This window comes from Anabrus simplex, chromosome 8 (genome assembly GCF_040414725.1).
Source record: "Anabrus simplex isolate iqAnaSimp1 chromosome 8, ASM4041472v1, whole genome shotgun sequence".
Taxonomy (NCBI): domain Eukaryota; kingdom Metazoa; phylum Arthropoda; class Insecta; order Orthoptera; family Tettigoniidae; genus Anabrus; species Anabrus simplex.
Genome location: NC_090272.1, coordinates 204,422,443 through 204,449,271, shown reverse-complemented (window position 1 = coordinate 204,449,271; position 26,829 = coordinate 204,422,443). Strand labels below are relative to the sequence as shown.

Sequence of the window (26,829 nt, the reverse complement as noted above, 5' to 3'; positions counted from 1 at the left end):
AAAGGACTTTTCCTATTTGTGAAACTCACAACCTGACTTTTAACCTTGTTTATCAAATTATCATTGCCCAATGTCCATCTCACAACATTACCAAGGTAATTTTGCAGTTACTCACAATCTTGTAACTTATTTATTACTATATACAGAATAACATCATCTGGAAAAAGCCTGGCTGTGTCAATTCAATGACTGGTTTGCCAATACAGTGGATCTTTTTTCACTGGGATTGATCTTGAGCAATACATTAATATTGCATGTAGTTTTGTAACTTAGCTTCGTCCAATAATGTTTTCATAAAAATATGTCTTGTTCTACCAGTAGAGTGTTTTCCCAGGTATCTTATCCTCCAACATATTGATCCTTAACACACCACGACAAATTCTACAACCAAAATACTCATAATAAGGTTTATAAGATGTCACTCCTCATGAACACGGTCCAGAAAATCGGTCTTTCACATCCTTTCCACCTGGTTTATTTCCCCAGTCTCCTTAGGTTACATCTTTCATTCTTTTTTAAATGTCTATGTATCAGCGCAGTATGGTACAATTAGCCAAATGTATGATTTTACTAGGCATTTTGTTAAGCTGATGGACTCTGCTCATCAGCATATTAAAGAACTCTTTTCCTGGAAGGCTTATTTGGCCACTGCAGTTATGGATTTAAATTCATTCCGACTTCCACAAAGATATCATCACTACGCTGCACAACTGCAGGTCCACAGTCAGTATGTTCTTCTTAAGCTTTTCATGTTCTCAAAATTTCCTTATTTCAGGTTGTCTATGAAGTTTGTCCTCCTTTGTTCTCTTTTCTTGCCTTTCAACACAAACTTAAAAAAAAATGTATGTACATCATTATTTCATCAGTCATCATAGTCTATACATGACATGCTAATTAAAATAATTTGGATGAAAATTTGCTGAGGATGATGAAAATCAGAGGTGCAGGCTATTTTCTTTTTAATCAGCAGCGTAACTCAGAAGAATACATCACGGAGAGATGAGAGATCTATTCCATCTAGTATGTGCACACAGAGACCCTTTTAAGTTGTATAAACTTCTGTAGAGAGTTACCAGACCAACGTTTGGTTGAATCCTTCTAAGGATGCTTCAGAATGGAAGTTTTGCCAAGATAGAATATCCAATGCGAGGCATAACACTTTCTGGAAAGAGTACTTGCAAAATTCCACTGAAGTGTACCCCAGTTTGCTTAAGATACACCTTTCATTACAAAGGAAATATAGATGTAATGAATCTATTGTAGCTCATAAATGAACGTATGCAGCCTCATCAACATGAGGTACCTCTTGATTCTATCGTTCTTCAACAATTCTTGCATACTAAGTAGGCCTATTATTATAAGTTTCGTGTACTGGAAAATTCTTGATTTTTAAATGGAATTTCTCTTTACCAATACTTCGGTCTTTGCCAAATCTATGGAAACTTTCATGGATAGTAAATAATAATAAGTACGAGTTACAATTACAAGTTCTTTTATCAATCCATCAATCAATAAATCACCACTGATCTGCATTTAGGACTGTCACCCAGATGGCAGATTAATTATTTATCTATATTTTTTTTTCTTACATGATTTCAAAGAAGTTTGGAAATTTATCAATTATCAATTCATCTCCCTTGAAAAATTACTTCAATCCTTAATCCTCTTATCATAAACGAGTATTTGCCCCAGTTTTTCCTCTTGAATTTCAACTTTATCTTCATATTATCATTCTTTCTCTTTTTAAAAACTCCATTTAAGCTTATTCACCCCCTAATGTAATTCCATGCCACCTCGAAACATACCGCTTAGTCAAGCAGCTTGTCTCCTTACTCCCAAGTCTTCCTGAGGGATATTTTCATAACACTATTGGAAATCACACAGAAAACAATTGTGCTGCCTACGTTTGGATTCTTTCCAGTTCTCGAATCAAGTAATCCTGGTAAAGGTTACATACTCTAGTTGGGGTCTTACCAGAGACTTACATGCCTTCTCCTTTACGTATTTACTACAACCCCTAAACACCCTTATAAACATATGAAGAGATAGGACATATTTATTTACGATCTCATTAATGTGATTATCCCAACGAAGATCATTTCTTATAGTACCACCTAGGTACATACAACGATCCCTGTGAGGTACGTTCACCCCATTTACCACGATACCTTTGTCTACTGAGCATCTCACACCTTTTTCAAGGTCTTGTTTCTATTGCTCACAATCCTGTAACTTATTTAATGGCTTTCCCCACAACAGTATTAACATTTAATTCTTAAATGGTGTCCCATCCTCCAGTACCTTACACAGATCAACCTAATGAACAAAATAAAATGTAGGTTATTTAATGTGGAAATTCAGTGATGTAAAAGAACAAATAAGAGACAAATCAAGTAATACTATGCATATAAAGATAGGTACATAAAAGGGAGCATATAATAGGATAAACACAATGGCAGATCAATGACGGAAAAGGGAGCAATGGAAAGAGAAGACAAGGGCAATCTCCACATTTTCACAGACTGCCATCTTCAAATAAAATTGCTCTCTCCTCATCAATCCCTGTTGTTCTACATTCATTTCTTCTCAGCCCCTCAGGAGCTTGTTTCTGCTTCATCATTCATTGAGAAGCCATCCTGACAAATTACTGTTGCAAATTCAATTAACATGTCTCAGTTATAAGAGAGAAATTAAAGCAATCTTGTTCTTGTTCTTCCTTGGTGTTTTCCCATCAAGATGCAGGTTCCACCATAACTCTACAACTGCTCGATGGCAACACCAGTTCATAGGCACACATGCCTCATATCCTCATGTACACAGTCATCCAGTGCTTTCTTGGACTTTCTCTTGCTCTCCATCCATCAGGGTTAAGTATAGAGATAATACATGGGCTACAGGTATAAAAAGCAATACATTTCTTGGTACTTAACAGAGAATGAAGGTGAGCTACAAAACCGCAACACACGAGTGTCTCTTAAAATCAGCAGTGCAGACATGTAAAATAGCGTATTATTATTTAATTATAACAAATAACACATTCAAAGGATTTTGATATATGCTTTTATAAAGAGGTTTATATCAAAATCTGAATATGATAGTACTTTATGATTAATTTAACAGTCGTTTTCTTTCATTTTGGCCGAAACTGGATCACGTTAATTCGAATTCAGCTTCATCTGTTTCTGGGCTTTAATCCTCGTTCACCGGGCGAGTTGGCCGTGCGTGTAGAGGCGCGCGGCTGTGAGCTTGCATCCGGGAGATAGTAGGTTCGAAACCCACTATCGGCAGCCCTGAAGATGGTTTTCCGTGGTTTCCCATTTTCACGCCAGGCAAATGCTGGGGCTGTACCTTAATTAAGGCCACGGCCGCTTCCTTCCAACTCCTAGGCCTTTCCTATCCCATCGTCGCCATAAGACCTATCTGTGTCGGTGTGACGTAAAGCCCCTAGCAAACAAAAAATCCTCGTTCAGTTCTCCTTCATCCTTTCACTCTGCAATCTCCTCCTTTCTTCTGTCCATTGCGCTTGGGTACGGGATCTAACTTTTCCTTGAAACCTTTTCGTGGCCTTGTTCCTCAACTTGTAAACATCCCTGTTGCTGATTTCCGTTCCTTGTATTCCTATTTCTTCCAGGTCCTGGTACCAGCGCACTGTAGTTTTCCTGATCTCAAAAAATCTAATTATCTTACTGGTCAGTCTTTCAGGGTTCATTTTGTAGATATGTGCGAAGAACATGGCTCTATACGTTTCATACACTGGAAAATTCTTGATTTTTAAATGGAAGTTCTCTTTAAACCAAATAAAATAATAATATTTGAATAATATTTGAAACACAACTGTGTTTCAAATATTTTGTTCTACATGTGATATGGCTGAAGATGACATTTAAATAGGTCAAAACTAGACCCATTAAATGTGAATTAATAAACACTATTTAATTTGTATTGAAAAGGTGGAACAACTCACTTATTATTTTATTTGGTTTAATCAAAGTTCAATACGGACCCATAAAATGAAATTAATTTCTCTAGAATTTCTCTACCAATATTTTGGTCTCCACCAAATCTATGGAAACTTTCATGCATAGTAAATAATAATAAGTACGAGTTACAATTACAAGTATTTTATCAATCCTTATCCAAGATCTTTTCCATCCTCATATATAATTCTTGGGTTTTTTTTTTTTTTTTTTTCTGGTATTTGGGGTCCCAGTATCTTTCCCTCCACTAGTTGCAAGTTCCGGGCGGATCACTGTCTGATAGTGTCCGAGTTTTGCATTGATCGAGATATTCTTCTTGTAGCAAGTGTTCATAGTTAGTTTATATGCCAAGTTAATCTAGTTGATTCTCGATAACAGTGCCTCTCTTTCTGCAGGTTATTGTCTATCAACTCCCACAGATAGTGTATTTGAATTTCTCCACTTTCTGAATCCCTTCTCTCTCAACTGTCATCCATCTGGGTGCTGTTTTGATGTTGGTCATGTATTATATCTTTTCAAAGGAGTTCTTCCTGGAATTGGGCAATTTGGTTCTGTGCCTTCTTTATTGACTCCGACAGAACCACAATGTCATCCGCAAATGCTACACAATCAACTCCAATTCCTTTGTTCTTGCATTCCATTCGTATACTGTCCATTTCCTTGCATTTTGTGTTGCCACATTCTAATAATTTTGTCAAGAACACAACTGAACAGAAGGGAAGATAGTCCATCTCCCTGTCTGACCCGTTTGAATCCCAGAAGATTCCGATAGGATACCTCTGAACTTGACCTTGGATGTTGTGCCAGTCACAGTCTATTTAATGAGTTTTCTTATCTTCTTATCTAGACCCATTTGTGCTTGGATATGAATCATTGATTCCCCTTCTACGGAATTGTAGGCCTTTTTGAAGTCTACAAATGTGAGCATGAATTTCTTGTTTCTGGTATGCAATGATCACTTTTAGGTTCAGGATCTGTTCTGCACATGACCTGCCATTTCTAAAACCTCCTTGATACTCACCAATTTGTGGTCAGGATTTTGAATTCAACTTTAATGCAACTAATACTTTGGAAAACTCTTAATGTGCTGGTGAACTATACTGCAGCTTCATCTGAAGCATGACTAGGCCTGTTGTTATGTTTTCCCCGCCTTCGACTTTATTTTCTTTATTATATTGTTAACTCTTCCTCGGTAATTCTGCAGACCATGAACACTCATGCATGACTTCTTGCAGATTCTCCGGGTTATACCATCAGTTTTCACTCAGTAAACAAAGCTATTTTGCTTGTAGCTTGGTTCACCTTCAGATAACCTGTATCTCCGCTTTACAGGAATAAATGGTTTATTTTGTCACCTATTCAATACATATAAATTTTACATTTAGGAATTTATTCTTAATTCCGCTTGAGACATGTTTTGCCCTTCATTGAGGGCATCATCAGTCAAAATTATCACCTCAAGGTAAAAATCAGGTACCTGATTAGTATTTAACATGCACAAATTAGTATACATTACAATGGCAAAATTAAATACGAGAAACTCTTGTACAATGGTGATGGTTAAACAATATAAGTTTAAAGAATAAGAAGTCAGTACCAATGCTTAAAATTACTGGGTAAATTACCTCAAGGTAAAAATCAGCGAAATTTCCAAAGATATTAATTTCCTTAAAGAATGTGTTAAGCTAAATTTAGTACCTAAATTCTTGAAATCACTACAAAGGAAAAACATTCCATCTCAAAATTCAACAATCACTCAAAACAAAGTTAACAACATCTGCTTGAAAGACGAGAGTAAACAACTATACAGGAAAAAATCTTTCTTAAATTTACAGCTGTATCGAACACATTTAACCCTTGCACAATACTTATCCCCGCTTGAATGGCAATCTTTCCTAAGACATACCGACAATAAATTAACTAATGTACTAGAAAAGAAACAAGAAACACTAAACCTCAAACTAGCCCATCTGAAGGCAACTAAACCAAGCACATCAAACCACAATAAGAACAATACCGTAACACTACATCCATTATTTCAAACAACACCCCTGCCACCATTAACTTGTCTGATACCACCTTCTCTGACAATGAAATGAACCTCCTAAACAGAGGCTTAAAACACAATTGGCCTAACCTCAATACGATAGATGACCTAACCACCACTATTGCAGAAATAGAATCCAACATTAGTAAACAGATCACCACAGAAAAACAAAATGACGTCAGACACGAAATAAAAAAGAAACTGCCCTCCCTAGTTAATGAGTTAAAAACCAGCAAAAACACTACCCTTTCAAAACAAATCCATGCTTTAAAGACCAAAATAAACACCAATAACGTCATATTAACAAAAGCCGACAAAGGTAACACAACTGCACTTATGAACAAACAGGACTACATCAATAAAACTGAAGAAATCTTTTCCAACGCAACCTACACCATCATCAACAAGGATCCTATACCAAAAGTACAACGCAATTTGAAAACCCTTCTCAAAAATTCAACTTTCCTCCTAAATGACCAAGAAATCTTTAAACTAGTCAATATGAATCCAACCTTACCCACAGCAAAGTCCTTACCCAAAACCCACAAAAAAGACATCCCCATCCGACCAATTATCAACAGTAGAGGCAGTCCAACATACAAAACTTCAAGATTTCTACACTACTTTCTCGAAAAACATTACAAATTCAACAACAAAAACCCCATTAAGAACTCAATTGACCTATGTCAAACCTTAAATAAATTTACACTGCTGCCAAACCACATTCTATGTTCCTCTGACATCACTAACATGTATCCGAACATCCCAGTTCTCGAAACCATCAGCATCATAAGAAACAATCTCTCCAAACACAGTGGACTAAGCAAAATAGAAATTGAAGAGTTTATTAAAGTACTAACCTTTGTATTAAATAATAATTACTTCACGTTCAATCGCTCTGACTCTATAGTTACCGTATATTTTCTACTCTCTCCACTGCAGTTCACAGCATAAACAACTCCATTCTTTTTCACTAGACCAGCAACAAAAAACTGTAAATTCGTCCCGAGGTCCTTCATACATTCATTCACGAAACAATATCAATTTACGTCTCACTGGCATCTCACACCGATGTTTTCACACATCATTCCAAGCTACAAGAAATCTACGAAGAAAAAGCGAAGGATTCAACCTGCAACACATTCCCTGCAATACATTTACCTACAAATAACTGCCGTCATTGTTGCCATTCAAATGCACTGTTTACTCAATGACCCCCATTGAGTCTCCGTCCACGCTGACAAGTTCACCGTACCGAACCCGGTGCTTCAACCAGACAACCTTCTGTTTGATGCATATAGAACCTCATTTGGCTATGGAATATTTTCCCTGCCCCCTGTGATTATTAACTAAGATTAAACCACTCTGCATATTTCTGATATGACAATGCTACAATCAACTTCCAGCGATTAAAGCAACGGGACGCACTTGGTAATTTACTTTTTTATGTGCTTGCTCACAAAGCTGCTCTCTTGTAAATATGTATATAAACTGTAAATTTCTCAACTGTTCATTTAGATAATGTATATTTTCTGTATAGTTACCAACCATTGGCAGTAATTTTTGTTAAAAACATTGACACCGAGCACTATACCCTTCCCCCCGACTGTTATACTGTAAATAATTTTAAAATTTATAATTTCCTAAGAGTGCATCAATTATTCTTCAGAGCACCACTGCTGAACTCTGCTATAATTACCCAGTAATTTTAAGCATTGTTGCCGACTTCTTATTCTTTAAACTTATATTGTTTAACCATCACCATTGTACAAGAGTTTCTCGTACTTAATTTTGCCATTGTAATGTATACTAATTTGTGCATGTTAAATACTAATCAGGTACCTGATTTTTACCTTGAGGTGATAATTTTGACTGATGATGCCCTCAATGAAGGGCAAAACATGTCTCAAGCGAAATTAAGAATAAATTCCTAAATGTAAAATTTATATGTATTGAATAGGTGACAAAATAAACCATTTAGCATCCTACATTCAGTATCTTCAATACGGACAACAATGATTTTTATCACTTACAGGAATAGTTTAAATACATCCAAATAAATAAGCATTTTGCTTATCAAAATCGGCAAGATCCCAAAACGCATTAAATATTGTTAATATCTGTTGTTCTTTGAATTCGAAACATCTCAGGGGACAGCGACACAGCTCTTAGACTTTTCTCCCTAGAACAACATTTCCGGTCTTGCTCGCTACATATTCCCTTGCTTCGTTTCTCCTCCTCTTATTGACATGCATCTTCTTGATATATCTCTTTTTCCTCCTAGAATGTGTTGGAACTTTCTCAGGTGAATGTAACAGTGGCCCTGATAAATGATCTGGGATATCCTAAACAATGGAACACCAAGCCCTAGTAGGAGAAATACCCATGTTGTATCCTCTGTTATGTAAGTAATAAATCACTCTAACAAAAGTGTTGCAAAATCATGCACTAGTTTCTCTGCAACTCGTATAAACCTCTGATCGTAACTGACAATGTATCATTTCTTGGGGTCTGGTTCCATGGCTAAACGGTTAGTATGCTGGCCTTTGGTCACAGGGGTCCCGGGTTCGATTCCCGGCAGGGTCAGGAATTCTAACCATCATTGGTTACTTTTGCTGGCATGAGAGCTGGGTGCATGCGTCGTCTTCATTATCATTTCATCCTCATCATGACGCGCAGGTCGCCTACGAGCGTCAAATCAAAAGACTTGCACCTAGCGAGCCGAACATGTCCTTCATTCTTTCATAATGCATTTATTTCCTGGGGCAGAATAGTTGTTGGCACATAAGCAAGTCTGTGTTCCTACAGCATGTAACTTCAGTAAATTATAAATATCACCAGTATGCCAGTGGCAAAATTGAAATAACATAATTCCTAGTGAAATGATATTCTTTTAGGTTATACCAGCTAGAAGAGACAGACTACAAGGTAACTCAGTGTTTCATCCCAGTTGTTCTACATACATTTCTTTACAGCCCCTGATGAGCTCATTTCTGCCTCTATGAAACACAGTGATAAATAATAAAATGTTGACAGAAGATGAGTGGATGTGCAACCTGTAACAGAGTAAACAGCTTACCTTGTACAGTGTGCGATGACACTAGGTAATAAATAATACAAAGGTGTACTGTACAGGAAGGCATCTGGTAGGAAGTAAATTGGATGTGGATAGCAAAAGGAATTTTACAGCAAACTTATCCAGTCAGTTTACAACCTTGTGAAAATCTTGGGAGAGAATGCTGGTAGAAGAGGGTTCGACGCATGAAGGAGATTTTTTTCTTTACACTGCAAGACTAGGCTCTAGGTATTATTAACCAGAGATGGGTTTAGTTTGGATCAGGAATGTGACGCTAGAGTGTGAAAGGCCACTTGACGTAGCCTTGACTGCCTAAACTCATTTTCCAACACAAACCACCATGTGCCAAATCTCTTACAGAGATTTCCATTTCCCCACCCCACCCCTTCCCCCACTTCTAGGGAAAGGAAACAAGGCAGGAAGATGGCAGGAACATAATGAACAATTCTATCAAGGGAAAGACATGACTGATAAGGTTCTGGAACAAGAACAGACTGCTGATGCTCATGAGACCCAATTTTAAGGTCAGCATTCAACAGAGCATTATCAACACAGTAATTAAAACAGAGAGAACTTTTCCTCTTGGTGAAACTCACAGCCTGACTTTTCATCCTATTACCGTCATACCACTGTCTGCCATCTACCTCATAATAAACAAGGTCTTTTTGCAGTCACTCACAATCCTGTATCTTACGGTATATATTACTCTATAAAGTACTTTATAACATCACCACAATTCGTGATTCCAGTTATTTACTCATATCATTTATGTATACAGAATGCAGTGATCACCCCAGAAATTTTCATCAGCTGGTGACAGGAATGAGTAGCTGGGCAGGGAATTCTACTTAAAAATGAATAAGATAAATTCTCTATTTATCCCCCTTAAGGTATTAACAATATCAGAGCAGCAAACATTAACTGAAAAAATTGAACTATTTTAGTGTTATTACCACAAATAAGACATAAGAGTATTTTGAACTAGTGTTCTACTGCTCGTTCATAATCATGTAACTCCGGGCTTATCACTCGATTACTGTGGAGTGCCATACGGGTCTGTAACATCATGCGGAATCGAGTGCTCGCATGGGATTCCATGCTAATCCATACACCACTCATGCAATGACACTATGCGGTAGTCAAACTGAACATTTAAACTCCGATGTAATTGATCAGTTTTGCTGACAATAATGAAGATTATTAAATGAAGAGTTTTAGAGTGTTTACGTTTTAATTTGGAGCACCCAACGACTCAAATATGTATTCATATTATGTAACTAGAATGTATCTACGTTATGTTAGCTGGGCAGTCAGTAAAAAGGTCCTAGGGAAAACATTGGAATGTAACAATACAGTATGGTCAAACAATCAGGACACATTCCTCACATGCAGAAGAAGAAAATATGTTATATGGACATGGGTCCAGAAAAAACTTTTTTTCCATGTTAGAACTCATTTGCTACAACTCTACACAGTACATTAATCATGGGAAACTCACAGAAACAGAACATAGCAGCATAACACATGAAATTCTTTGTTATATGAAATGTTCAAAATGCTCTCCATTAACATTGATACATGCGTCAACCCGCCATCGCAGGGATATATCAGCCCTTCCGAGATTCAATCTTTCACCTGTGTTTCTCTAGAGAGCTCACCTGGTTTTATCAATAATAATGTTATTTGCTTTACAGTACATCTCACTAACTAAATTTTTACGGTTTTCATAGACGCCGAGGTGCTGGAATTTAGTCCTGCATGAGTTCTTTTACATGCCAGTAAATATATTGACATGATGCTGACGTATTTGAGCACCTTCAGATACCACCGGACTGAGCCAGGATCGAACTTGCCAAGTTGGGGTCAGAAGGCCAGCGCCTCAACCGTCTGAGCCACTCAGCCCGACCCTGGTTTCATGAGCATCACGTATAGTATATTCTTCCCTCTTGTTGGTTCCATATTTTCTGATTCAGCTGTCCTTCCCATAGCATTAACTTATTTATCATTTGCTGGTCATGCTTTCTGCAATTCACATTACCTTCCCAGTTAATATTTGGTCAGTTTGGATTACCCTCTACAATCACGTTCCTTTCTATGTTGTTCCCCACGTAGCTCATAATCTTATAAAGTAATTCTGGTTCACTGTCGCTGTTTCCACATCTGTACATCTTAAAATATATCCAAGTTGCCTATTATCTTTAGAGATGAGCCTTACACTTAGAATTGTTTGTTTCCTAACCTTAACTTTATCACAGCTTACAAATTCTTCTTTCTTTTACTAGTACAAATGTGCCCCCTCATATTTAATCTATCCTATCTCAAGAATAAACACTCCAATTCTGGAAGAAAATGTCCACATCTATCTATCTTCTTAGCCATGATTTTACTCCTATTACCATACCTATATTTATTAGATTACTTGATTATTTCTTTCCTAACCTTCTGCATTTGATATTCTAATACATTTGTTACTCCACAGCAACATAGGTCTCCTTGTCTTCTCCAACAGAGCAAGAAATTGTACCAGTATATTTAAAAAAAATAATTTTAACCTAGTAGGTCTATGTGCATCATTTCCTTGTCTGGGTAAGTTGCACCCCTCAATCTCTTCCATTTCCAGCCTGATCACTATCAAAAGTACTTCATCCTTACAATGCATGAGTAATTCTAATAATCTACAACTTATAAACAGATTTCAGATTGACTGAATTTTCACTTTCAGAATTATTCCATTTGTAGCGGCAGATGCCGTTGTTGAGGATAAGAATTCCCCAACATCGTATCCTAAACAAGATAAACACAGGCCAACTGACAATCCTGTCTTCTACAAAGTGTCTCATCCAAATCTCTTCTCTCCACCAGCTGAAACGGAAGGTAAGTAGCCTATGTTAGACACATTTCTACTGAAGAATCTTAAAATTCTTGCAGGTTTACAGTAATTTTTATAAATATAGCTGTCAAAAACATTCCGTATCTTTTAGATTATATTCTGAGAAAAGATTATTGCTGCATATACAACAAGATGAGATGGATGAATAGCACAAAAATGAAGCTAAGCTATCTCCATACAGGCCAGGTAGGCCCTTGAAGTGAAAGGTAAAGGCTTCCACTATTTGTACCCTTGGCACCTAAGTAAGTAGGATAGCGTGGTTTGTTCTATGCCTGGTCATCTGGTACCTGTATTTGTTACAGTCTGAGTGAACCTCTTTAAAAGTGGAAATCTCTTCTATTCTTGACTTGGGGAATAGAATCCATGTCCTTCTAGGTGAACCAAGTATCCCTTTCTGTCTTCACTAGGTGGACCCTGAATAAATGGAGTATTTTTTACTATTAAGTATGGCCAGAAATCAATACAACTATGAGAGTAGGAGTTTGACAGTAAACCTGAAATTTTCTTGTAAATGATTAACAACTCTTCTTTTTCCTGGTCTTTTTCCCAATTCAATGGGGTCAGCACATCATGGTGGATTTGGCCCACTTTTGCAGTGGGATGCACTTCCTGATCCCAACCCTGTGTTCACTATTGGATGTTTCTGCAGTGGTTGGTAATGTGGTACATTGTGTCTAGATGAAGAGAAGTGTACCAAAACAAAACACAAACGCCCAATCCCAGGGCCAGAGGAATTAACCATCCTCGGTTGAAATCTCTGATCCGGCCAGGAATTGAACTTGGGGCCCCCATGAACCGAAGGCCAGTATGCTCACTATTCAGCCAAGGAACCTTACTCTTTTTAAATGATTAACCACCAAAGGAAACAACATACCTTAAATCCAAAGCAAAATTATGCAGGCCTTCACAAGCAAATAAACAACATATTACTCCTTATGTGTAAAAATTGTGAGCAGCTAAGTTCTTAACCAATCCTGAAAGCCTTTCATTTATTTCAAATTTATCCTCATTGCACTAGATTTCATAGTACTGAATACAAATTAAAATACAAGTCCTGCGGTGATCTACCTATAATAATTTGCTAGCCAGCCCTGTGGTATAGGGGTAGCATGCCTGACTCTTACCCGGAGGCCCCGGGTTCGATTCCCGGCCAGGTCAGGAATTTTTACCTGGACCTGAGAGCTCGTTCAAGGTCCACTCAGCTTATGAAATTACAATTGAGGAGCTATCTGACGGTGATATAGCAGTCCTGCTCTAGAAAACCAAGAATAACGGCCAAGGGGATTTTTCGTGCTGACCACACAACACCTCATAATCTGCACGCCTTCGGGCTGAGCAGCGGTCGCTTGGTAGGCCAAGGCCCTTCAGGGCTGTAGGCCATGGTGTTATAATAATTTGCTGATACAGTCAGGAAGAGGAGAGTTAAGTTCTTTGGTCAATGGATAATGCCAGACTTGCAAAACAAATTTTTAATCATGTTTACAAGAATAAGAATGGCAACCAGTGGATCCAAAGTATCAAGAGAGATGGGGATAACAGCAGATATAATACAGGGCAGAACAACTTTTAGGAGATTGATACAAAATGTCAAGGGTTTCCAGGAGAAAGAAGGAATAGAATAACATCTGGGCAGAAGAGAGGAGGAAAAAACACAGTGAAACAGAAATGAATGCAGTGGGTTAATATCTTACGTGGTCCTAAAATGGCCAAAATTGAGAAATAAGAATCTGCTGATACAGAAGATTTCAAGTTCTGACCAAACAAAAATTCTTAGGATCTACAGCTATACATCAATTGTTACTGAATTTCAAGCGAACAGATGTTTTAAATATTACATAACACAGCATTAAAATATTCATCAGAGCTTATGTTGCTTTCTCTCTGGGTTTCACAATCAATCACAATTGATCTGCATTTAGGGCAGTCACCCAGGTGGCAGATTCCCTATCTGTTGTTTTCCTAGCCTTTTCTTAAATGATCGCAAAGAAATTGGAAAATGATTGAACATCTCCCTTGGTAAGTTATTCCAATCCCTAACTCCCCTTCCTATAAACGAATATTTGACCCAATTTCTACTCTTGAATTACAACCTCATCTTCATATTGTGATCTTTCCTACTTTTAAAGACACCACTCAAACTTATTCGTCTACTGACGTCCTCCCACACCATCTCTCCACTGACAGCTCGGAACATACCACTTATGATATAGATGTTGATTCCCATAGGGAATCTGAAATATTTGACCCGAATGAGTAAATTTATAATACCAATATACATGGTCCGTTATTGGATATTATAAATACTCTTTTGTCGGAAACCACGCAGAACAAATCGAGCTGTTTTTCTTTGGATTTTTTCCAGTTCTTGAATCAAGTAATCCTGGTGAGAGTCCCATACACTGGAACCATACTCTAGTTGGGGTCTTACCAGAGACTTAGGCTATATGCCCTCTCCTTTACATCCTTACTACAACCCCTAAATACCCTCATAACCATGTACAGAGATCTGTACCCTTTATCAACAATCATATTTATGTGATTACCCCAATGAAGATTTTTTCTTATATTAACACCTAAGTACTTACAATGATCCCCAAAAGGAACTTTCACCCCATCAACGCAGTAATTAAAATTGAGAGGACTTTTCCTATTTGTGAAACTCACAACCTGACTTTTAACCCCGTTTATCATCATACCATTGCCCACCGTCCATCTCACAACACTATTGAGGTTACTCTGCAGCTGCTCACAATCTTGTAACTTATTTATTACTCTGTACAGAATAACATCGTCTGCAAACAGCCTTATCTCTGATTCCACTTCTTTACACATATCATTGATATATATAAGAAAACATAAAAGGTCCAATAATACTGCCTTGAGGAATTCCAGGGTCAGATAAAGCTTTGCCTACTCTCTCTGAGTTCTATTTTCTAGAAATATAGCCACCCATTCAGTCACTTTTTTTCTAGTCCAATAGCACTCATTTTTGCCAGTAGTCTTCCATGATCTACCCTATCAAATGCCTTAGATAGGTCAATCGCAATACAGTCCATTTGGCCTCCTGAATCCAAGATATCCGCTATATCTTGCTGAAATCCTACAAGCTGAGCTTCAGTGGAATAACCTTTCCTAAAACCAAACTGCCTTCTGTCAAACAAGTTATTAATTTTGCAAACATGTCTAATATCACTAGCAGTTCCACTAATCAGGTAGCTTTATGGCAATGAGGGCTAGGACTGGGATGGAAACAGCCATGGCCCTAATTAAGAAACAGCCTTGCCATTCACCTGACATGAAAAGAAGAAACCATGATAAAGCATCTTCAGAGTAGCCAATGGTGGATGAAAGAGAAACAAACATTTTCATTATAGTTTAATTTCAACTTTTTTAAATAGGCCTAAGTTATTTATGAAGGCACTTCATACTGCTAGAAACTAAGTTATGAAGTGGCAGCTTTGGACATTCACAGTTCATTACTTACAAACTCATGATAGGTTTCAAAGAGTCAAAAAGACAAAGGCCAAATGGTTAAGGGTTGATGCCGATAAACCTGCCAGACTCTATACGAGTCCTACTAGCTGCAGCTACACTGCCTAGTTAAAGCATATAATCCCTCAGAAAAAGTGTTTCCCTCTTTACAGATTTTTTAAAAACTGTGAAGTATCGGTATATGGTGACATATCTTTCATAATAGTTACCACAACCATTCGATCCCCAACCAGCAGCCTTTGAATTCTAAGAGAACTCCTGTGTTTGTTCCTTAACACCCTGGGTTTCCACGAATACATTGTTTGGCAAGCTGGCCCTTGGCCGCAGAAAGACATCTGTTTATAGATGCATTTTAAGGGGAGACATTCAGATTTACAGTCATGTGTTTGATTGCATGTATCCTCCATAATTTTGCATCAAATCTAAACGAAACTTGCAAACTCCTTTAAAATGACTGAATGAGAGTGCTGTGAATGTTGAATAATCTTGAGTTAATTGTACCTAAATTACAGAGAAATGTGAAATACAGAAAACTTTTTGTAATGAGATTTCAAGAGTATACCCCTTCTAAAACTGTCCATAACCGTACTACTCTTCATTAGCATCCTCTTTTTAAATGTCATTTGTAGTTCGAATTTCAGTGTATCGTTTTGAAAGTATATTCTCCTTGATATATAGGTCTAGCTTCACGAAAATTGTGATTCTTTTCCTTTAATTCTGCCTACATTTCCCCTTAAAGAGTCAAGCTTCTAGAATAATATTGCACACAGTTATGTAAATTCCCAAAGGCACTAAAGAGAACTAAACCATGTGCGTACTACTTCAGATACTATGAGGCACCAAAGTTGTTGTTCAGGAGTAAAGATGCAGCAACACTTATTTCGAGGAACTCCGCCTGCAACACTTAAGAGGGTGGGTCTGCAAGACTAGAGGAAGTATAGAACAGTGCTTCATAAACTTTCCGCTCACTATGATGCTAGCTGGGGTACAATGACTGCAGCAATTATAACTGGCACATTTAAGTAAAACTGAAAAGAGAAAAATTATAATTTTTAGTAAACATCTTCAGTCTGTTCACCCTACAGATTGGAGATATCCTTGAAAATTTATCAGTATATTTGGAAACTAAACATCAGTAATGCAGCTTGATATCCTTATTAACAAGAAAAGTAATCGAATGTTATCAAATCAGTGCAAGAAAAACCATAAAGCTAAGTAATGCCATCTGCTCAGGTTATGAAGACCACCTCTCAATATATGTCTCAGATACTGAAACCTAATTCTTTTTTCAAGTGTTTGAACCATTTATGAGATAATGAATGAATTTAATGCTCACGTCTCAAGGATGGGGATATCACCACCAAAACCCAGACAGCAAGTCCCAGGCAAAAGATAGGTCACCAAGGTAGCTCAAAACAGGTGATCAACAACAGCTTCCTTCACAATGACGTGAAGATTCAGAGCAGTATAGTCTAAACTGAAGGTGTAAATTAAATAGAATCAAACATGCGAATTCTTTCACTTAATCATGTACTTTCATTGCTATTTATTTTACATATCCACGACATGAATTTACTTTAAGTATGAACAGGCATTAAAAAGTTAACTGATTATTAACAGAATATAGCAAACAATATGACAGGGGGTAAACATAATAGCACGTGCACAATTAAATGTGTCATAAAGCCCAGAATTTAGTAGTCTGTAAAGGTTATTCAGTTCCTACAGTTTATTCAACCACTGTGCAGGCTTCTGCTAGCTCTCTGCAAACCAAACAGTGTCCTGGAACATACAGGATTCCACAACCATAAAACCCATTCGTGGTTATTTAGCCCCACCTTTTCAGATTGGGTTCATGTCGAGACACATCAGTTCGGAGTCTACTCAGTGCCTTTCATGTTATATACGGGTAAGTTATAACCAGCAGCACGTTCCTTTTTGACAGTCTTCCAAGGACCCTCATGTCCATAATTGTGCCATACATCTACTCAGCGAGCTCCAGGTGACGATGAAATTGGCTGTGTTGTTTTGCCTTAGTTTCTGCTTGTGCTTAGAATGTCTCTAATTAGCACGAGACTGACAAAAAGACCTTGCGAACAGGTCACCAAAGTTTTGATGCATCTATTTATATAAAATAAGAGTTTTGTCTGTACATTGTTCAGAATTTAAAAAGAATGGTATTTCTGTATCGGTCGTGTCCACAGTAACAAGAAAATGCACTTTTTACTTTTCCGTAATTTCTGTCTGTCTGTGAGTATGTACATGCATCACAAGAAAACGGCAACAGGGAATTTAATGAAAGTCGGTATGTAAAGTCGGGGAATGAGCCACTACAATCTAGGCTATAAATAATTTTATTCACGTTGAGCAAAATGGTAATTTAGGGGAAGGCCTAAAATTTAATTCTCAAATATTTATGTTGTTAGTGGTCCTATCGATAAACACTGCACAACTAAAGTTATATAGAATTAATTTCTGATAATTTATGTCTTACCCATTTTTACTGTACTGGCTATAATAACAGAAATATACATGAATTTGTATTTTTCTTGCTAAGTCCACATCAATGCCGAGCCAAGAGAACATGGGTAAACAGAATTTAACGAAAATCGGTATATAGTATAAGGGAATAAGAAACTACAGTCTAATATAAAAACAATTTTATTCACCCTGGATGAAATGGTAGTTTAGGGGAAGGTGACTAAAATTTAATTCTTAAGTACCTATGTTATTGATCCTATCAAAAAGTACTACATAACAAAAGTAATAGAGAATACAACTTCCAATCATTTATGTTTTATATAGTTTTACCATACCGACTATGATAAGAGTGGTATTTGAGAGTCGGAAGAAAACTAAATGTGAAGGCCTACAATATCGAAAGCTCATAAAATTGATTAACAATAAAATTACGTTGATTATTGTTTGTCGTAATTTTCATTGTCTCTTCTGCTGCCACTCATCTTCAATAGATGGGATTACTGCTGCATACTGAGTATAACAGTCTGCCTGAATATTGGCAGAAAATAGCAGGGGAGTTAGATAACTTTCTTCCCTAACATACCATTCCTCTGGTTCATACATTTTCTGACACTGCTGGTACGTAACACGCTGGTTCATCATAGTATTCCAGCTATTTGATCCCTATTCTGATATGCTGAAGAGCCTCCGTGGCTCAGACGGCAGCGCATCGGCCTCTCACCACTGGGTTCCGTGGTTCAAATCCCGGTCACTCCATATGAGATTTGTGCTGGACAAAGCGGAGGCGGGACAGGTTTTTCTCCAGGTACTCCGGTTTTCCCTGTCATCTTTCTTTCCAGCAACACTCTCCATTCTCATTTCATAGCATCTATCACTCATTAATATAAATCACTTTGGGAGTGGCGACCCCATCGTAATAACAGCCTATATCTGATTCATTCATTACATCCCTGACCCGGTCAAAGACTGAAAAACAGGTTGTAGGTTTTCAATTTTTTTCTGATATGCTGATTGGATTGATCAGTGTGCACAATGAACGGAATAATGGCAGAGGCTCACTTATGACCTGGTCTAGAATTACAATTTCAGCCCATTCCAAGTTATAGCACCACAATTCACTAAATAACTCAAAATTCAATCCTGAAATGAGCCGTTTCTTAAGCAAAACTTCTTCCTCTTTACTTTCATTAAATTCTACATTCATTTTATTCCAAATTAGCAGTCAAGAGGGGTTTCTCCTTTGGATTGGAGGACAAATTTGCCCTGAAGTCAGATAGATTTTTCCCCGCCAGTATAGTGAATTGAGATTTTCCAACTCATCGGGTACTCCTAGGAAACAGAGAGTAAAAGGGCTTAGTTTTTGCCCTGGGACTCTCCACCTCTTCGCCCCCCTCCCCTCGCTCCCAAAAATAAAAGTGTGTTCACATCTCACAGCTCTCTGCGGCCTGGTCATTTCAGCTCTGAATCTTTGGACTGTTAGATCGGCAGCATACTACTGTTCGTTAAAATTAAGAAAATATGTGTTTTTTCACTTGATCGAGTATTTCATATTGCTTTTAATCGCGACATTCCTACTGGCGTCATTGTAATGACCTATGTTTATTTCAGTTGGAAAAATTACTAAGGCAGTCTTTCTGAGGATGTAAAAAGGCAGGTAGAGAGTGAGAGTCTGCCATTATAATGAAAATTCCTCAACTTGATTGTGACTGATGGTAGGCAAGAGGGCCTATCATTACAATGAAAATTCCCTAACCCAGTCTTCATGCAAAAGATACGTTTAGTGACTTCCCCATCGCGTTTCCAGGGTAACGCTCAGAGCTATGCAATTACAATCTTACAACGTGAACACTACCTAACCTAGAATTCTGTATAAAATGTAGAATTCTGTAGTGAAGCATAGGTACATCAGCTAGTTGTCAACAAATGTGATGCAGACCATAGCAAGAAAGTGCACCGGTTCAAATTACAACGTGCAACTCCCACCTAATTCCAAGAAAATGGAATTTGAATACTTCAAGAGTGCTTCACAAGGCAAACCTGGGGCACATTCCCCCAATGAAGGCGCAGTGAAACGAGCAAGCTCTCTGCTAAACCAACTCACGATTCAAGGATCGAATCTTGCTTACCGAGTGAACTGACCACGCAGATTGTGTCACACAGCTGTGAGCTTCCATCTGGGAGCAGTGGGTTTGAACCCCACTGTCAGCAGCCCTGAAGATGGTTTTCCACAGTTTTCCAGTTTCACACCAGGCTGTACCTCTTTTTTTTTTTTTTTTTTTTTTTGCTAGGGGCTTTACGTCGCACCGACACAGATAGGTCTTATGGCGACGATGGGATAGGAAAGGCCTAGGAGTTGGAAGGAAGCGGCCGTGGCCTTAATTAAGGTACAGCCCCAGCATTTGCCTGGTGTGAAAATGGGAAACCACGGAAAACCATTTTCAGGGCTGCCGATAGTGGGATTCGAACCTACTATCTCCCGGATGCAAGCTCACAGCCGCGCGCCTCTACGCGCACGGCCAACTCGCCCGGTGGCTGTACCTTTAATTAAGGCTATGGTCGCTACCTATCCCATTGTCACCATAAGACCTGTCTGTATTGGTGCAACGTAAAAAAAAAAAAAAAAAAAAAAAAAAAAAAAAAAAAACCAGCTAATCTTGCCTGCGTAGTGTTTTAATGGCTTCGTTATTTGAATGACATGTACATTGAAGATATACACAGTAATATGTGCTTAACAATATTGCAAGCCTCTTACCCAGATGCTCTGTGTTCGATTCCCAGCAAGTTCAGGGCTTTTATCCTTTATCTGAGAGCTGATTTGAGGTCCACTTAGCCTATGAGATTACAATTGAGGAGCTATCTGACAGTGATATGGCAGCCCTGGTCCAGAAAACCAAGAATAACGGCCAAGGGAATTTGTTGTGCTGACCCCATGACCCTTCGGGGCTGCTGCGCCATGCAGGGTGGGGTGTATCGGATGTTATGTATTGAAAATATGAGTAAGTTATTTTTAAAAATTGTTTGTTTCAAAAACAACATAAGTAATGTTATAATTAATGATTACAAGTTTGGTATCATAACAGAAAGCACAGCATTTGAGCCATTTTTGCTTCATGTTTGAGTAAAGGACTGTGACCAAAGCATTCACGAAACCATTTTTGTCAATATCAATATGTTTGCATAATTAAATCTATAATTCAAAGGATGGGATGTTCCAACTGATCAACATAATATGGATATGAGCCACCACGCCAGTGGCTTAAGTCTAGGAAAAGCTTCTTGAGAGTAACCGAAACACTTGCAGGAACAGCGCAGCAAGCAAGAATTCAAGAATGGCGCGTCAGGAGTCAACATATGAGGATCGGTCAATGGATGACCCCAAAAGAGGAACTCCCTCCTGGCCATGTCACAGATTGGGTGAATTGGAGAGCACTGAACAGACTGCGCTCTGGTGTTACGCGGTGCAGGGTAAACCAGAAGAAATGGGGTTTCGAAGTGGACAGTACCTTATGTGTATGTGGAGATGAGCAGACCACAGCCCATTTGCTGCAATGCAGTTCATGCCCATTCAGCTGCACAACAGAAGACCTGGTTAAAGCGAAGCCAAATGCACTTGATGTTGCAAGGTTTCGGGCTCACATAGTTTAATGTGGCTCTTCGCCATTGGAGTATTTATATTATGTTTTATGTTCTTCCTTATCTTTAATTTTAAACTTATGTATGCTTCTGACACGATATAAATAACATAATAATTTAAAGTTAACAGATATTTTATGTTAAAACACTAGTTTAAAATTAACTTTAAATTATTGAATTGGTCAGAGGGAACATCCCCTACTTTGAATTATAGGTTGAATTAAGGAATCATCAATACAGACATGAAGCTTATATCATACGAGAAATATATTTGCTCTCGGTTATTTACAGTACGGTATATACAGGTTTGCAAGAGTTATCAACCAATCATCAATGACCTACATTTAGGGCGGTCGCCCATTTCCCTATCAATTGTTTACCGCATAGGGCCTATTTACATTTATTTATAATTGTTTACCTAGCTTTTTCTTAAATATTTTTAACGAACTTGAAAATTTATTGAACATTTTCCTTGATAATTTATTCCAATCCCTTACTTCTCGTCCTATAAATGAATATTTGCCCAAATCTGTCCTCTTGAATTCCAACTTTATTATGATCTTTCCTACTTTTAAAAGTTCCACTCAAGCTTATTCTTCTACTTGCATCATTCCACACCAACTCACCACTGACAGCTCGAAACATAGTCGAGCACCTCATCTCCTTACTCCCAAGTCTTCCCAGCCCAAAGTTTGCAACAGTTTAGTAACACTACTCCTTTGCCAGAAATCTCCCAGAACAAATCGTGCTGCTTTCCTTTGAATATTTTCTAGTTCTCGTATCAAGTAGTCCTGGTGAGGATCCCATACACAGGAGCCATACTCTAACTGTGGCCTTAGCAGAGACTTATACACCCTCTCCTTTAGGCCTACATTCTTACTACAACCCCTAAATACTCTCATACCCACGTGAAGAGACCTGTAACCTTTCTTAACTACCTCGTTAATATGATTACCCCATTGATAACCATTCCTTATATTAACACCTAGGTACTTACATTGTTCCCCATGAGATACTACCACCCCATCAACACAATGAGGACTTTTCCTCTTGATTAAACTTACAACTTAACTTTTCATCCCATTTACAATCATACTATTGTCTGCCGTCCATCTCACTACATTGTTTAAGTCCCCCTGCAGTAGATGACAATCCGCACCTCATTTACTACTCTATACAGTATATCATCATCCACAAATATCCTTATCTGTGATTCCAGATCTTTACCCATATCATTTATATATATAAGAAAACATGAAGGTCCAATAATACTGCCCTGCACGACGCTCCTCTTAATCATTACAGGATCAGATAACACTTCACCTACTCTAATTCTCTGAATTCTGTTTTCTAGCAATGTAGCCACCTATTCAACCATTCTTTTATCTAGTCCAATTGCCCTCATTTTTGTCAGTAATCTCCGACGATCTACCCTATCAAAAGCCTGGCCTGAGCCAAGAGACAAATACAAAATTACTGCACCCATCAAGAAATGACAACATATAATTTAGTAAAAATCTTTGCAGGTGTAAAATCCACCTGAGTTCAAATTCTGACCAATCTTGGTCATGTTCCTGTGATTCAGAGTGAAGTCACATGGCTATGATCACAATATCTACACTACGTACTTCAGTTCCCCTATAAGGATCATCTTTTAGGCTAGCCCTTTCTGCAAGTAAGTCATCGACTGTGAGCAGGTCAATAGCAAAAGCAAAAGCAGAATGGGACAGAACACTAAAATTAAAAAAATTTTTTTTTTAAAGAAGGCATAAATATCCAACAATACATTAGATGAAGAAGACTTTAAATAATTAAGAATGTTCTCATTATTTTTTTCTAAAGATGAACATAATTTTCATTTCAGGAGGATTTGTTCCTCGCGAACCAATACTGGATGGTCTCTTCTATGAATCAAAGTTTGATGTTCCATATCATACAACAGGAATGAACATCCCAGCGGCTCATATTTCCTTAGATATAACCTCTGGTACAATAATTCCACCTGCAATCACAATCCTACCAAAGACTGAAGATGGTAAGTACTGGTACACTTCTAATTATTTATAAAATGTACATTCATGAAAACGTAGCAGATCTTTACATCAATTAAAATAGGGATTGGTTCTTTTCTCTAAGGGTAAATTAACTGACTATTCCATTAAGATGATGTGAAATTTATGTGGTCAATGGTGATTAGTGAGTGTTTGGTTTGTAGTCCTACATCAAACCGTGCTAGAAGTGATGAGTGAATGTGTGGTCTATTCATCAATTTGTGCTCTTGACAGGGCAGTAGTCATTGAAACAAAAATATATAATCACTGTTGGTTATATTAGGAATTCAGCAGACACTTCAAGCCATTTAGTCAGCCTGTGCCTCTGGTGATATTCACTATAATACTCACTAAACTCAATTTATAGGGTATTTTCTTTTGAATGGTAAATCTAATTAGTATAGATATTCTATTCAGATAGCCTACTTAGTTGACTCACGAACACACAAAATTCTAAGCATTTCTTTTTAAAAATACGCATGATCCTTGAAAAGAAAAATAAAGCTGATCCATAACTTACATGCAATTTTTAAGTATACCAGAAAGATTGCATGGCAGGCATGTAATCAATATGTTGTGGACCTGTACCCACCTTGTATTTCATGATAATCTGTAAATTACGAAACGATGAAGCCCACTCATTTTAATTCTAACAATAAACAAAATCAATCGCTCGAGTTTTTTCTTTCTGTAATCTAACCTCAAAACACCACTTACGTAGGTTCTATAATACACACATTACCGTACAGTGACCTCGCATGTGCGGATGTCAAGAGATCTTACAAAGAAAAAAATTACAACTACGTAATCTGAGAACACATTTTTCATCACATATAACGCAAAGAAAAAAACACAGTAAATGTGAACCAAACACGAAAACTGTAAAGTTTATAAACACAAGGTAACTTATCACGTTCACTACAGATCCTGAAAAATTAAAAACACGTACTGTAACATCAATTCTCCGAGTGTTCACATACTGTCAAATTCAAATCGCGTCCGTAGTTACACGAGACTTTTCTGACATGCGCAAAGAATAATTTGTGTAGACATGCGTACTCCAGATCCTATAATTTGTAGAGCAGTTTTAAAAATTCCGATATATCTGTAGAGGATATAATATCGGCATGAGTAAATAAACTGTTTGTCCTGTTTTTACAATTCTTCAAAAGGTGTAAAGGTTGACGATATGACTTGTCATCTTGGTTGGGTGTTGGCAACGAAGGCAAATACTTGACGAGGGGTACTGGCCGTACTGGCTTCGTACTGGTTGATGGTTATGAATTTCATGTTTTTGGTCCGTATTGAACAATATATAAGTAATAATAATAATAACTTAAATGTTTCCACCTTTTCAATACAATATATTCACAAAATTACAAAATTATACGGTACTAGTTTCGACCCATCTAGGGGTCATCATCAGCCGTATTGGAGCAAAGATCATTTGTGGCGAAATCCAATACGGCTGATGATGACCCCTAGATGGGTCGAAACTAGTACCGTATAATTTTGTAATTTTGTGAATATATTGTATTGAAAAGGTGGAAACATTTAAGTTATTATTATTATTACTTCGTACTGGTTGGTAATATTACAAAACGTTAACAAATGAATGCGTAGCGTACTAGCATTTAACAAAGTGCTGTAATCTACCGACATTAGGTTGAACGACGTACTCCGAGTCACGGCCGACTAGATCTCTTGCTGCGCTTTTTTATCCTAGCTAGAGCGACGCATCAAGTCGGCCGTGTCCGAGTTAATTTGCTTGATAACCAGCGTTGTTGTTTCTCTTACAGATAAACCTCGTTAGTCCAGATTAATGGGGCCGAGGGATAAGTTGAACAACAGTAGGAAGTGCATTAAAATTTCGTTTACAGCAACAAAATACGTTTGTTATGGTACATCTAAACGGGCGTACGTTATGTTTTAAAAAATCATTACATATCACTACATTACGTCGTCTTCTAAATCCGGAAAGCTAGCCTGATATCTCTGAAAATATAATTCCTAACTGCTTTGTCAGTCTTTCCGCGGCAACTTGAATTTCAGTTCCTCTAACTACCGAACGTAGGCTAGCTGTGGGTATCACTTCTATGCAGCATCATCTAGGGTGTGCTCTGCGGGTTTTCCATTCGCCTAACTTCAATTTTTTAAATCATATATTTTGATTACAGATGTTTCAATTCAAGTTTTTTATTACTGTTCATTTTTCGTAAATAGGAAAAACCCTTGTGTCTGCATTTCTCAATGACAATGATAACATTAAAACTCAGTAGATCTACTGTACAATACAAAGGACGAGATGCATTTGATACAAAGCTTAATAGAAAATCACCACAGTGTGTACTCACAACAATAATTTTACTGCCAATGTTTTTTTTTTTTTTTTACAAGTTTCTTTACGTCGCACCGACACAGATAGATCTCATGACGACGATGGGACAGGAAAGGGCTAGGAGCGGGAAGGAAGCGGCCGTGGCCTTAATTCTAAGGTACAGCCCCAGGCTGAAAAAAATTTCAGTGATTCCCTGAAGACTCGCGTTCTGTGAAGTAATTATAATTGCAGTTTTACTGATTACATTCTGAAAAGTAATTAGAAATTGGAATTGGGTATTTTTTCTCAGGTAACTGTAGGTGAGCCCTATTACTTTTATTTTGTACGTTTGCCATCAGTGGGTGTATGTTACAGAGCACTGCCTAACGAGCGGCCGAGAATACCGACACGGAGACTTGCTGCCCAGCTCTGATCCCTGTCTTCATTGCATCTGTTACTACGGTGAAGTACTATGTCAAGCTGTCAAGTGTCCCGCGGTGAAGAGTGGTTGTCGTCGACTCAAAGACAAGGAGCATGGCAAGTGCTGTGGAAGAATTGTTTGTGGTGAGTCACAGTGACATCTTACATTTACTATGAAACAGGAGTTCCAGAGATGCATGGTGCAATAACCAGTACGACTGTAAGTAGAGGCATGCTATTTTTTTCGCGTTAATGATAAACGAGACAAAAAATATTTTGAAGCGATTTCGAAATATTTTTACGAATCATATGATTCTGGTTAAGAAATTAGTGATTTTGTTTTCGCGAACTAGAGCGGATTAAAGCGACAAGGCCAGTTTAAAGCGAAATATACTTATTTTGCGAACATTTTGTGAAAATGCAGCGAAATTTGTGGAAAATAACG

General features: G+C 37.7%; 1 protein-coding gene across 1 annotated transcript in view; it reads left to right on the top strand.

The window, feature by feature from the left end:
* LOC136879364 (mucin-3A) overlaps window positions 1–26,829 on the top strand; it is a 187,018-nt gene that overhangs the window by 148,027 nt on the left and 12,162 nt on the right. Inside the window, exons 10-12 of the mRNA XM_068229094.1 lie at window positions 11,823–11,974; window positions 23,461–23,631; window positions 26,340–26,525. Of these exons, the coding sequence (XP_068085195.1) occupies window positions 11,823–11,974; window positions 23,461–23,631; window positions 26,340–26,525 (509 nt within the window). The remainder of the gene's footprint in view (window positions 1–11,822; window positions 11,975–23,460; window positions 23,632–26,339; window positions 26,526–26,829) is intronic.